The sequence below is a fragment of the Drosophila yakuba genome, chromosome 3R, assembly GCF_016746365.2.
Source record: "Drosophila yakuba strain Tai18E2 chromosome 3R, Prin_Dyak_Tai18E2_2.1, whole genome shotgun sequence".
Classification (NCBI taxonomy): domain Eukaryota; kingdom Metazoa; phylum Arthropoda; class Insecta; order Diptera; family Drosophilidae; genus Drosophila; species Drosophila yakuba.
This window is the reverse complement of record NC_052530.2, coordinates 9,603,740-9,615,938: the sequence shown is the minus strand read 5'-3', so window position 1 is coordinate 9,615,938 and position 12,199 is coordinate 9,603,740. Positions and strand designations below refer to the sequence as shown.

At 39.6% G+C, this 12,199-nt stretch overlaps 1 protein-coding gene and 1 long non-coding RNA gene across 3 annotated transcripts in view; one reads left to right on the top strand and one right to left on the bottom strand.

Moving 5' to 3' along the window:
- LOC6536137 (homeotic protein proboscipedia) overlaps nt 1-8,156 on the bottom strand; it is a 32,976-nt gene extending 24,820 nt beyond the window's left edge. For both annotated transcript variants that reach the window (XM_015192097.2, XM_002096702.3), the window contains exons 1-2: nt 7,230-8,156; nt 5,611-6,240 (exon numbers count right to left, since the gene is read on the bottom strand). In XM_015192097.2, the coding sequence (XP_015047583.1) occupies nt 5,611-6,160 (550 nt within the window). In that variant the 5' untranslated portion in view covers nt 6,161-6,240; nt 7,230-8,156. The remainder of the gene's footprint in view (nt 1-5,610; nt 6,241-7,229) is intronic.
- Nucleotides 8,157-8,463: 307 nt separating this feature from the next.
- Nucleotides 8,464-10,837, top strand: LOC120321920. The gene is made up of 2 exons (XR_005561657.1): nt 8,464-8,762; nt 8,825-10,837. It is a non-coding gene; the product is annotated as an uncharacterized LOC120321920 (long non-coding RNA).
- Nucleotides 10,838-12,199: the final 1,362 nt, after the last annotated feature.

The window sequence follows — 12,199 nt, the reverse complement described above, 5'->3', positions numbered from 1 at the left end:
TCCAAGAGTTAGTTCTGTTAGTTAGTTTATTAGTTAATTATTAAAGAGGTGTTGACTTTTTGTAAATAGAAATGGTAGATATCTGCCAAAATGTTAATCGTAAATGCTTGCTCGATTTTTAAATCAAATGGTAAGTAAAAGGCTTGGCATCATTGAACTCCGCTTTTTTATATAAAAGCTTTAAAATATACTTGACTTGCTTTGCTTATGCAACCCACCAGAGCGCAACGCAGAAGCCAGAAGTCAAAATCGGTAGTCGGCAATCACTTGGTGCGTGATGATAATTTATGACATTTACTGCCTGAGCTGAGCTTTACATTTTTACAGTCATTTGTCTTTGGCAACACCCTCGACTGAGCCTGGCTAGTAATTACTGCAGTTGGCTTGGCTCATTGATAAGTAAAACTGTGTTTTATGCAAAAACTTGGTAATTTATTAATTTATTATAGTTGTTAGGAACGTCCCCCACCTCAGTGACCGCAACCAATCGGCCCCCCAGCGACTTCAGTGAAGCGGAATGCAGTGCGATTAGCGTGGATTGAGTTACGGAAATATATAGGTGTACTTCGCCTACTTATGATAGCACTAATGCCGACAACTTAGCCCAGTCTTTTCGTTATGGTCGCAAACAAGCCATTTTTATGGCCGAAAATCCAATTCAAATGTTTACAAATCGTTTAAACTCGGGTCTCTGCTGATGAGAAGGAGGGCTCTCTAAAAAAAGACATAAAAATAAATCGCGTACAAATTGAAATAATTTCAGATCTGATTTTCTGGTAAGCGGGAAACTGGACAGAGACGTCTCCAGCGATATTGCGGACAGGCGGGTCAGCCACCATGGGTGGTAAAGTAAAGTGGTTGGTGGTCTCCCTTCCATTCCACTAAGTACACAAGAATGAAGCGTAAAAAATTTTATCGTCGCGGTTTTACGGAATGTGATCCGCGGCGATTAAGTGCGCGGCTTTTGTGTCATTGTCATGCCGTGGTCCTGGCTGAAAAGGGGAGGGGCCAGGGTGGTGTCCTGGCTTTGAGATGGGGGCGGCTCCGGCGGTTTATTTGCAGGGAGTTCTAAACCCTCTGTAATGTATTCAAATTTTCCAAGGCGAGGCCAGAGTGTCAGTGCATTCATTCCATAAAATGCTTCTCTCCTCCACTTTTCCCCATTTTCAACTTTTTTTTTCCAGTTTTTTTTTAATTTAATCCCGGGCAAATATTTCCATTCTTACTGAAACGCTTTTAGCTAAATGAGTGGAAATAAAATTAAATCGATATTGGTTAATGTCAAAGTTTTTAGGGGAAACCTCAAATGACCAAATTCGGAGTAAATTAAAGAAAACCGGCAGTGAGTTGGGTAGGATATTGATTTGCCCAAATTATTATGTGGTCTATTATTACTTAGTATTAGATTACAAAACTCTCCTTTGGTAATAAGACTGACAGGGTCTACATTATTTTTATGCTTGCAATATAAGACTAATTTAGACCCTTATTCTGATTTAAGATATTTGACATTAGGGTTTCTAAATTCGTATTGTTGCCGGTAAAGATTTTGTTTAGGAACATTTAGCACTTTTATTTCCCCACTTCAAAGAACACAATTTCTAGAAAACATGTTAAGCATTGTGGTCAAATATTCTATGATAATTTCGCGGTCCCTTTTCTCTTTAAAAATAATGACAAATCAGTTTGCAGATAGAAGCGCAGAAAAAAGCTATCCAAAAATGTGGCAGAGAATAATAATCTTAAAATTTACTTGAGCCAGCCGCCGGCACAGGCTTAACTAATTGTAACAGATTTTTTCAGAGTCATGTTGGAAAGGGAAAGGCAGGGAAAAGCGAAAGAAAAATATGAAAAAACCTCTGGGGCGTAAACGTCTGGCAGACATTATCCTGGCTGCGGTGGGCCAATTAGAACCCTTTGTTTGTTCTGCCCAGGACGCCGTGCACTTATCTCCATAATAAAGTCGTAACAATTAATTGAGCGACCCGAAATCGGCCTTCTTTCCCAAAAGATTGAAGTCCGTGAATGGAGCCTTTTCGTTGGCCCTGAAAGTTTTTCATCGTTTGACGCGTAATTAGTGCTCAAAAATTATTTGGCGACCGCCAATTAATTTAATGCTCGGCGACATGATTTTACCTTTTAGAGACAGTTATCCACGAGAAGTGCTCTGGTTAAATGACTTTAATTTTGTTTTGGGCGTGAAGTTCTCAATAATAAAACATGGGTATGATCTCAACTCTCATTCATCAGATAAATAGTAAAAGCATTATATTTTTATGGTATAATTAAACATCGCTGGGTTGATAGGCTCCATTAAAATCCCAAGTTTTATTTAAATATATTAGTTTTTAGTGAGTTATCAAATACTACCAAAACAAATATTGAAATTAATGAAATTATTTAATTTTATACCACATATTTTGTCTGTGAATATAATCTTGTTAATGTCGACCACCTAATCGTGGGATATCAATATCAGAGTATCATGAAAACATTTCATCCCCCTGAATTTTGTTCGTGAATTTTCTTAGAGCATTCTGAATGAAGGACTACGGAATATTTATCGCTCCCCAGCTTTTTTCACATTCGCGCCGAATTCGTTTTGAATGAATTCAACTGTAAAGGTTAAAATTATAAATGTGCGAATGACTCGTCATAAATAAAATTAATAAAAGGCACCGCGAACCTGGCCCTGTCCTCCGCTTTTTTCTGACCCTGGCGGACTTTGAGACCTTCATTGAGAAAAAGTACATCGCATCAACATAAATATTATGATAAATGGTTTGTTATAATCGTAATCCTCGGGGGGTAAGTTTTGAGTCGTGTCGCACGCATTTTTTATACTCTTCCGTCCTTCCACCCACGAAATCAGGCAGGACAAGGATGAACTGCTTCTCTTCTCAATGGAGCAACATATGGTCGCGGGGTTGATGTTACAGATGGCGCTTCGAATGGATTGCCGCCTCTCAATAGCCAGGGCCAACGAAGTCAAATTGTTTTTTATTGGTTTACCAACAAGAACAACAAAGCCGCTCCTTTCAGTGGAAGTACCTCAGTGTCCTGGGGAGATCCGTTCGCGTATCTCGCAGATACTTGGAAGAACGCGAACATGTTGCTCGACAGTTACAAACTTTTCTTGCAGTTCATTACGCCTAATTAACACTTGATACTAAGCGGAAGTTTTATTGCTTCCCCTTTGTGTGCATGTAAACAGGCTAACAAAACAATTCCAGATTTGAATATCTTTCAACTCGTGCAACCCATTCTGCGAAGTGACTTCACCCGCAATACGCCGCACATATTAAAATTCAGGATGCGTTGCAAACAATTTGCGGTAGACAATGTGAGCTGGCAAAGAGGGTGGAGGTGCACGGATTCAAATTGGTATTTCAGCCAGGAAACGAAATTTAAAAAATTTGGCATCAAATTATACGGCTCAGAAGTCCCTATTTTGTTGAGAGTATATAACACTTCAACTTTAAGTTTATGCATCGAAAATAGCAGGAAATATAAAAATTCTTACTTAAAAATGCATAGCATCTATCTTTGATGCTAGATAGTTCGAATCGCGATCTTTAGCAACGAACTACCTTTTTCCCATTCACAGATCCGCCGACCTGAGAATCATTTAGATCGATTACCACTTGACAAGGAATTAATTTGACAACGTTAACAAATTAAACTGTTAAACCAACACAAACACTCTAGCCCGCTCGCACACTGAGATAAACAAATGGTCGACGGACGGACATTTACAACATCATTTGTAATCCATATCGCTCAGCATGTCGTCCCTTTGCTTTTCGACCCGGCGTGCATACATATGTACATACATACATATATTGTGCTGGGGAGCGGGTGAAAGATGTATTGACCCTTCAACGGCGCTTCGGAATGCTTCACGCTATTTATTGGCTCACTTTCACTCCGGGAAACCGGAGCCAACCAGAGACCCGGACCCGGACGAGGAGAAAGATTTCTCCCCTCTGGGGAGTTCCTTGACGGTTCCATTTGCCAGTCCGCACTGGCCACGTGTTGGGATTTGGCGGTTAAACACACTCTTACACACAATATCCAGGGGATTAGTCCTGCTCATTTGTCAACTGGATATGTGGTTGCTGAGTGCGGTCAATATTAATTGGCAATGCATTAGTTCAAGGCGGTAAACACTTTCCGCTCGCACAAACATTCGATTTGGTTACTGGGCTAGTGTTCAGGTTAATTAAAACGGACTTGTATTCTTGATTTTACATTAAAAACCTAAACTATTGTGTTACAAATTATTGTTTCAGCTGCTGGCCTAGAACTATTACCTATACGGTAATGATGTAACAAAGCAATAAAACGATATACAAAGAATAGTTTAATGGATTTATTCTTCTGGAGTCAGGAAGACGATCTCAACTTTCAGGAATTGGAAGATCTTGAAGTACTGCAATTATAAGTTTAAATCATATGCTAACACAGTGTATTTTGTAAATATTTAACTGAATGTACGATTTCCTCACAAAGTGTTAGTTTTATTGCATTATTAAAGCCTTTACTCGACTTGTGTCAGAAATAAATGATAAATTGAAACTATTTTCCCCGTATTGCAGACTTTTTCCTGCCCCTGTTGTATGTCTCCCTTGGCAAGAGAACGCTAAGATGGCGAATTGGAGGCACTGGTTTAAAATGGTGCAGCAACCGACGTGAAATTTGTATTTTCTCTGCTAAAACATCGCCAGCGGCGCAGGGGCTTGCAATTGCAACGTGCAACGTGCAACGTGCAACACGGCATTCCCTCGACATCCACAGTCACCTCGATCGAAGGCAAAAAAAGGGGGACAGGAAAAAATATTTTGACAAATGAACCCAAATAACAGGTTGCAATCGCTCTGAGGAAAGGGGCCCGGTTTTTGGGCAAGTCGGACAGGAAAACGTATGGTCGGACAACCTTGATACCTCATTTATTTTAAAAGCGGCTGCCTCGATCCCTGGCCCAGCCGTAGTTTTTGTATTTTTGTATTTTTTTTATTTTGTACTCTGCTCGTCGCTTTTCGTATTTCTTGCGCAAATGAAATCGACACATTCGACTCAAGTCGAAGCGAAGGGAAATAAATGAAACATTTCCAGCTTGGTCCGCTCTGCTCTCGAAAATTGTTACAAATGATCGCAAATAACAGATCTTTGCCGGCACAGACCGAGCAGTCCATCAAAGGAGCCGAACCTTCTCGGTGCGTGATCGAGTGGCGTGGAAAAGGTGTAGGGAGGATTGGGGTTGGGATCGGGATAGGGATCGGGCAGTACGGACATAGAGTTCTGGCCCTGTCTTTCTGGACGGGAAGTGGCGAAGGCGCCGCCATGCTGCGCCCCATTTGATGCAAGGTAAATTGCATTGATTTCGTGATTAATGACAATTTCGCATTTCATCAGACAGTGCGCGGCAAGAAAAAGTGGTCGGGATAAGATAAGATAAGACAAGACAATTATAGAAAAAGGTCTAAAAAAAAGCTGGTATTTTACTTAATTTTTGAAATTCAATATTTCAAAAAATGAGCTTTGAATTGACATGGTTTATCAAGTTAAGTTCCTTGTGATTATCCCAGTGTAAAGTGCGTATGGACTTACCCTGATTGTTGTTGTTGCTGCTTTTTCGGGATGTCTTCTTCTCCTTCATCCAGGGATACTCCGGCACAGAGTCCATTCCATCCGGCGTTTGAGGGACAACGCCAACCGGATATCCGACGCCGACATTGACGTTCACGTTGACGCCCACTCCGCCGATGGTGCCGGATCCAACAGGTGTTCCAATTTTGGGACTCTCCGGACTCAGGTGGTTGAGGAACTCAGCCATCGATGGCTGCGAATTGATGAACCCGCCCTCGGATGCTGTCATCCAATAGGCCGTGTCCGTGCTCCGTTTATCACAGTTCGGGGTCATCTTGTTGACCATGAGTACCGCCGGCACAGGTGGCACCCCCTGCTGGCCGATTCCGGGCTGACCAACACCCACACCCACTCCCACGCCACCCACACCACCAACGACGGCCGCACCACCGCAACCACCCACTGGCAGGGACGTCTGTCCAGTTTGCACCTGCAGCGGATTCAGCGGAGATTCCGATTTGATTTGGGTGCCCATCGAGGTAGTGTCCAGGGTACTGCAGACTTCTTGCATGGCTTGGGTTTAATTTTTCTGAATTTAGATTCTTTCTATTTTAATTCCTAAGAATTTTAAATATTTTTAAGCTGGGAAACCTGGAAAGAAAAGACATTTTTGTAATTTCATATCAATTTTATCAGGATTAAGTTTTTAGAAACTGAAAACATTGGTTTTAATAATCAAAGTTGAAAAACTAATGTGTTTGAACAAGCTCTGTTTACTTTCAATATAATGTTTATACTTTACTAATATATGTTCATATACATTTAAATAAAAATTATACCAAACAAATATGATACCAAACAAATTATACCAAATAAATAAGCTAAACCTAAAATTGATGTTTTAAAAACAATTTAATAATTTCTAATATTCTAACGTAGAATATAATATTTTGCAAAACAGATTTAGAAATTTTCCAAAATGCAGCGATCCAATTTTTCACATTTTAAATGTAAAAAACTTGACAATTTCCTAATTACTTAAACCAATTTAGATTTTATTTAGTCTTTCGAAATATCTTTTTTCCTACTTTCGCATACATGTACTCATACTTTCATATTTTAAACAAAGTTTCAGTTTTATACCAGATTTTTAGATTTTATTTTAGTCTGTTGCAAACCTCCAAGGAAAGTAATAATTTCTAAGCAAGAAAAGTCAGCGTGTTGTGCCGAAAATTCACCATTTCACTTTCACTTTTGTGCGTCTAATTCGGATTGACATTTTGCTGCTTCCAATCAAATTTTTAACGATTTTAAAGAAATGGAAAATGGAACTGGTAAACTACTCGACTGAAAAAAAAACTTCTTAAATTGGCTTGGTCTGCAGATACAAATATACTAGTATTTATAAAGGTTTTATAGCCAGCAAATAATATTACATATTTTGAACAGTAAAAGTTATAAAGCTTTAATATATCCTCATCTAAGCAATAATGTATAATTCATTTCCTATGCCAATTCCACCAATTATAGATTTTAAATATAAATTCAAATTAATGGCACGCTTTGATTTTCTTGGGCCTTCAAAGAAAGCACTTTTTTTGTAGATTTAGCCAAGAAATATGTATAACAGCATTTCGTACCATATTAAGTTGATCATTTACAGACCACAGTATTCCAAATTTGTCCTCCTATGTTGACATATGCGTTCTTTATGCAAATTTCACCGGTATCACTTGAGTCACAGTTTTCACTATTGTCTGCACTCGCTCATAGTAACTGGCTTAACTTTTTGTTTATTTTTTTCGTTTCAACCGGCACAACTTTCGCGATGCGGGTTTTGCGTAGAACTTTAGTGTGTCAGGGCTTATCTGTGGGCCGCGAAAAGAGGCGACAACCGCGACGACGACGAGCTTGGAATCCAGATTGGGATGTAAATATGGCCACCGTTGTGTTTGCTCAACCGTCAAGTGGTGTTTGGAGTTCGTTTTTCGCTTTCAGGTCGACATCGACACACACCTTTTGGCAGCCATGGCGACGCAAAATGCCAACACAACCGACGAAACGACGGCGATAACTACGATAGTGCAAGACGCGCTGTACAACGGTGCGTATGCGGAATGTGTTGACTTTGTAGAGTTTTGTCAAGTCGCTGCGATCGCTGCAATGGCCACACACGAACATACACTAAGTCGTTGCAATTCGTCTGAGATAGTTTTCTCCACTCGCACTCACACACATGTGGGCACTAGCTGTCCCTCTCTGGCGTTCAAGAGGTGCACAGAACCGGTTTTCCAGGGTTTCGTGAAGTGCTTCTCAACCATATCGTTAATCTTTAGGTTTCAACTCGTTATTTATATATATTGTTTATTAAAATTACTTTTTAGTTTTAAAAGTAACTGAACTATATTTGTAGCTGTCATTATAAAAAATATTGTTCTTTAGATACCGAACCGATTTCGAGCAAAAGCTAGAGCGAGACAGAGCTTCTGGGCTTCTGGGGAGCTTCGTGCGGTTCCCGAGAGCTAGAGAGCAACCAACAACCATTCCATCCAATAGCACCGAACGCACTGAACTGGGATTTTGGGAGCCAGTATCAAGGAGTGGCCTAAGCGACAGCCACCGCATCCATCACGCTTTTTCCTGGTCGGCACATGCGCGGTTCCATCTGGAAACTGGTTACCATAGCCATTACGCGCAGAGCCCAGGGGGTGGAGTTCACGCACACCGGCGCACAAGTCTCCGGCGCTCTGATTGGCCGGCTCTGCAGTTAGTTTTGTATCTTTGCGGTCGTGTAGCTCGGGAACCCCTGTATCTTGGGCCATCATTTCCGCGGCGTTTGCTGCCTTACTCGCTTTTTTCTACTTCCAACGCGAACGTGTTGCTTGCGCCGGAATTTATTTGGTTTTTGTTATTTACAAATTCCGCAGCCGCTAAAAAATGAGAAGAAAAAGCCATAGTAGCGAGTTTCTCGCTCTCCGGCTTTTTTGGCTTTCGGGTATGGGTATTTTTGACATTTTGCTTTGCTCATCGCTCTTTTTGTTTTGGGCGCCTCTTCTTGTCTAACCATCAATGTCAATCTTGGTGGCATTGCTTTTTGCCTTTTGGCCACTTTTTCGCCCTCTTTTTGCCACATTCTCCAATCTCCAATCCACTCCGCGCAGTCGGCGACAAGAGTTCGTAATTATGTGCGGATTCTCGGATTCTCAAATATTAATGCACACGGGTGTCACTACAGGTGTAAAAATATTGCCACATTATTCCACTGCAGCTGGGGATGTTCGTACTTCGGGGCTCTGCCACAAAAGTTGCATGACAGATATAGAAGGGAGCTATCGGCAGTCTACCTAATGACGAATCGCACCAGGAGATTATTTAAAAATGTGAAAAAAAATGTGTTTAAAAGATTGAAACTTTGAAGAAGCATATTAAAATAACAAGCCAAGGCCATTACAACTAATGTATAAATATATTTTAAAACAGTGGTGACGAACATATTAATATCTTAAACTTATGATAAAAAAAGAAATTTATTATACAGTTCGTAAAAATGTATGATGATATTCTATGCCTATCTTACCATCTTTTCATGTTTCTATTGTTCGCTCGAACATATATATATCAAGAGTAATGACTTAATTAATGGAATATTTATTGCTTTGTATACAACAATTTAAAAATATTTCATTACCGGTAATAAAGTAAAAATCTGCTTTTTAAAATCCAGAAGTACAAAAAATGTTACCCATCACCTGTCCGGAATCCTATGAGGAAACTGTCGCTTTCCAATGTATTTATTAATTTTGAAGTCGAACTAATATCTTTTATGAAATCATCACCTGTCCGGAATCCTATGAAGAAACTGTCACTTTCCAATGTATTTATTAATTTTGAAGTCGAACTAATATCTTTTATGAAAACAAAGAAGAGGCTAGTTGTACGCATTATACATATATCGAAAAAGTTTGATCTTGGCAAAAGGGGTTTTTTATATATTAAATTTGTATATTGTAAATATAGCAATGTTACAAACTTCTGGAATTCCTGTCAATGTTTTTAAGTTCTTGTATCAGCAGAAAATTCTTGATTTGGTATTTACGTTTAGGAATACGGCGATATGGGTCATTATGCCAAAATTACGAGATACCCTTAAAAAGTATATACTTTAAAACAGTGTGCACTAATTATTTGTTAAAACAATCGAGAATGACAAAATGATTGACTAGGTTATATAGGTAATTTAATTTTTCAACTGTATTGTCCACAAATATAGAATTTTGTTGAGATTAAGTTTGTTCCTCTTTTATATTATTCTAGACATAATTAATAAAGGTCATGTGCTGGGAATTTTGAAAATGGAAATGATTACCGCCAGTTTTACTGCTTGTGCGTGTGCACAAGCAGAATATTAATGAAATACATGCTCACATTAGTTACGATACATTTTATTTCATCCAAAATAATTAATAATATAAAAGTCACAGAAAGATATTACTAGTATAAAACAATATAGGTATATACAGTTGTCTTAACGTATACTTAAATATATATTTAAAAATTCAACAAATTTTGAATGAAGTCATAGTCAACATCCAAAATATCTTCCGATGAAGCAGAAGAACTATTCGAGTCCCAGCAGAAATTCTGTAGCATTGGCTGATCCTGTATATAAGGTTCAATTAGGTTTTCTGTGACAGGGATTGTTGACTCAAGACTCAGCAAAGTACTCGCCCAGCCTGAATCGAATTCGTTGAAGTGCAGTTGGAGAACATCTATTGGCTCAGGACAAAATTCATGGAGGTAGTCGTAGCTCTGATGGGGTGGTGTAATTTGACCATCCTGTAGGACACCGCGATCATCCTGCCGCAGTGGAGCTGTTTCAAGATTTGTGCTTGCATATTTAAGGAGGCGCTCCACGATCTGCTCGTTCTCCAGAAGATCTTCGCTCGATTGGGAAGAAGGCGAAATAGATGTTGTCGGAGCTCCAAAGGCACCTTTCCTATTGGTCGACTTTTTGAGTTTCATTCGTCGATTTTGGAACCAGATCTTAACCTGTCTCTCTGTGAGTGCTAAACGCTGGGATATTTCGATTCGCCTGGTTCGGGCTAAATATTTGTTGAGATGGAACTCCCTTTCAAGTTCGATTAGCTGATGGCTGCTGAATGCCGTGCGAGATCTCTTCGATTTCTCCGAGGACTTTGTTGATGCAATGGGAGCTGCTTCTACGTTGAGGTCCACGCAAGGATACATCTATAAATATGTTGATGAATTTACGATTAGTTTTGATTTAAATACACAGTCATTTTTATAGAACCCACCACAAAATCACTGACTGAGCAGTTGTCCACAAAATAGTTTTCGCTTTGGAAGGCAAACATTTTTTCCTGAAGAGCGCGATTTGTTTGCTTCTGTTCGCTTTGAACTATGTTTTTTAACTAGATACCTTTAGAATGTCCTGATATCCTTATATACCTCAGAAGCGAGTCGTGACGGATCGGATTGTCTCCTACCTGTCCCGCCTGCGACACACTAAATTCACAGACGGCTGGTCTGGGCTGGTTAATGTCGCGTCCTTTTGAGCCAGGCTCCGGCTCAAGGTGAGTTCCAGGCTCCAGAGAATGCGAGGTACTTCTAAATAGCGTCACACGTGGCGGCGGGAGTCGCGTTTCGAGCCTTCTTAAACATGGGCAAGTCTAGAAATATTAATCAGACGATTTTAAATGTAATATAATAATATAAATTTAGTAACCAGCGCATTAATAGCTTAAACTTGAAACTTGTTAAACCAAATAAAAAAACATACCTCAATGTTTTTAAGAAACTTAATAAACGAATGACCTAAGGGTCTTTTTTTAATAGTCATTAAGTGTGTTGTAAGTTCACGTTGGCTAGAATCTTAAAAATGGTCCACTGAGATAACCAACTTGCATACCTGCAGCTTTTGCATGCCTTCGAGACCCAATAACGCGGTTAGGTATGGTTTGGCCATGAACGGGAAAGATTTTGGGTTTTCCAGGGGTTTTCCGCTTCAGTTATGAATATTTAAGGGTTGAGCTACCTGCTTAGCAAGAGTAAGCGATCCTATCCGATCCGAGCCTGATCCCTGATTGTAAAGAAAGTGTCACTTCAAGCTAATCCAATCACCCGCTATAAAATCGGCCATATCCCCCGAGCTACGTACTATACTATATAGCACAGATTTACGATCGTCCGGACTTATGTAAGCTAAAAGTCCGAAAAATCTCTCAGGCAAGATTGTAGTCCCGAGTATCCTATCAGATGATCCTTAAGAGTGTTGATTCTCCATTTTGTCACTATCTACGTCCGTCCCATTTTCGGAAAGGCTAAATTGATTTCAATAGTTTTTAGTTTATGTTTCAAAATATATTATTTAAAACAAGACTGCAAGTCACTTTATCATTTATATTAATTTAGTCAGGCATTTTATGCATGGTTAAGATGTGAAGCCAACGTGCAAGCCATTTGGTCGAACAATTTTGCGGTCACGACGACAGGCCCCTCTGCTCCTCAGTGAGCTCAGATAAATTGGTGTCATCACATCATAAAGTGATTTCCAGCATATTGAAATTTCCTGCAGCTTTTCCATCTCGGC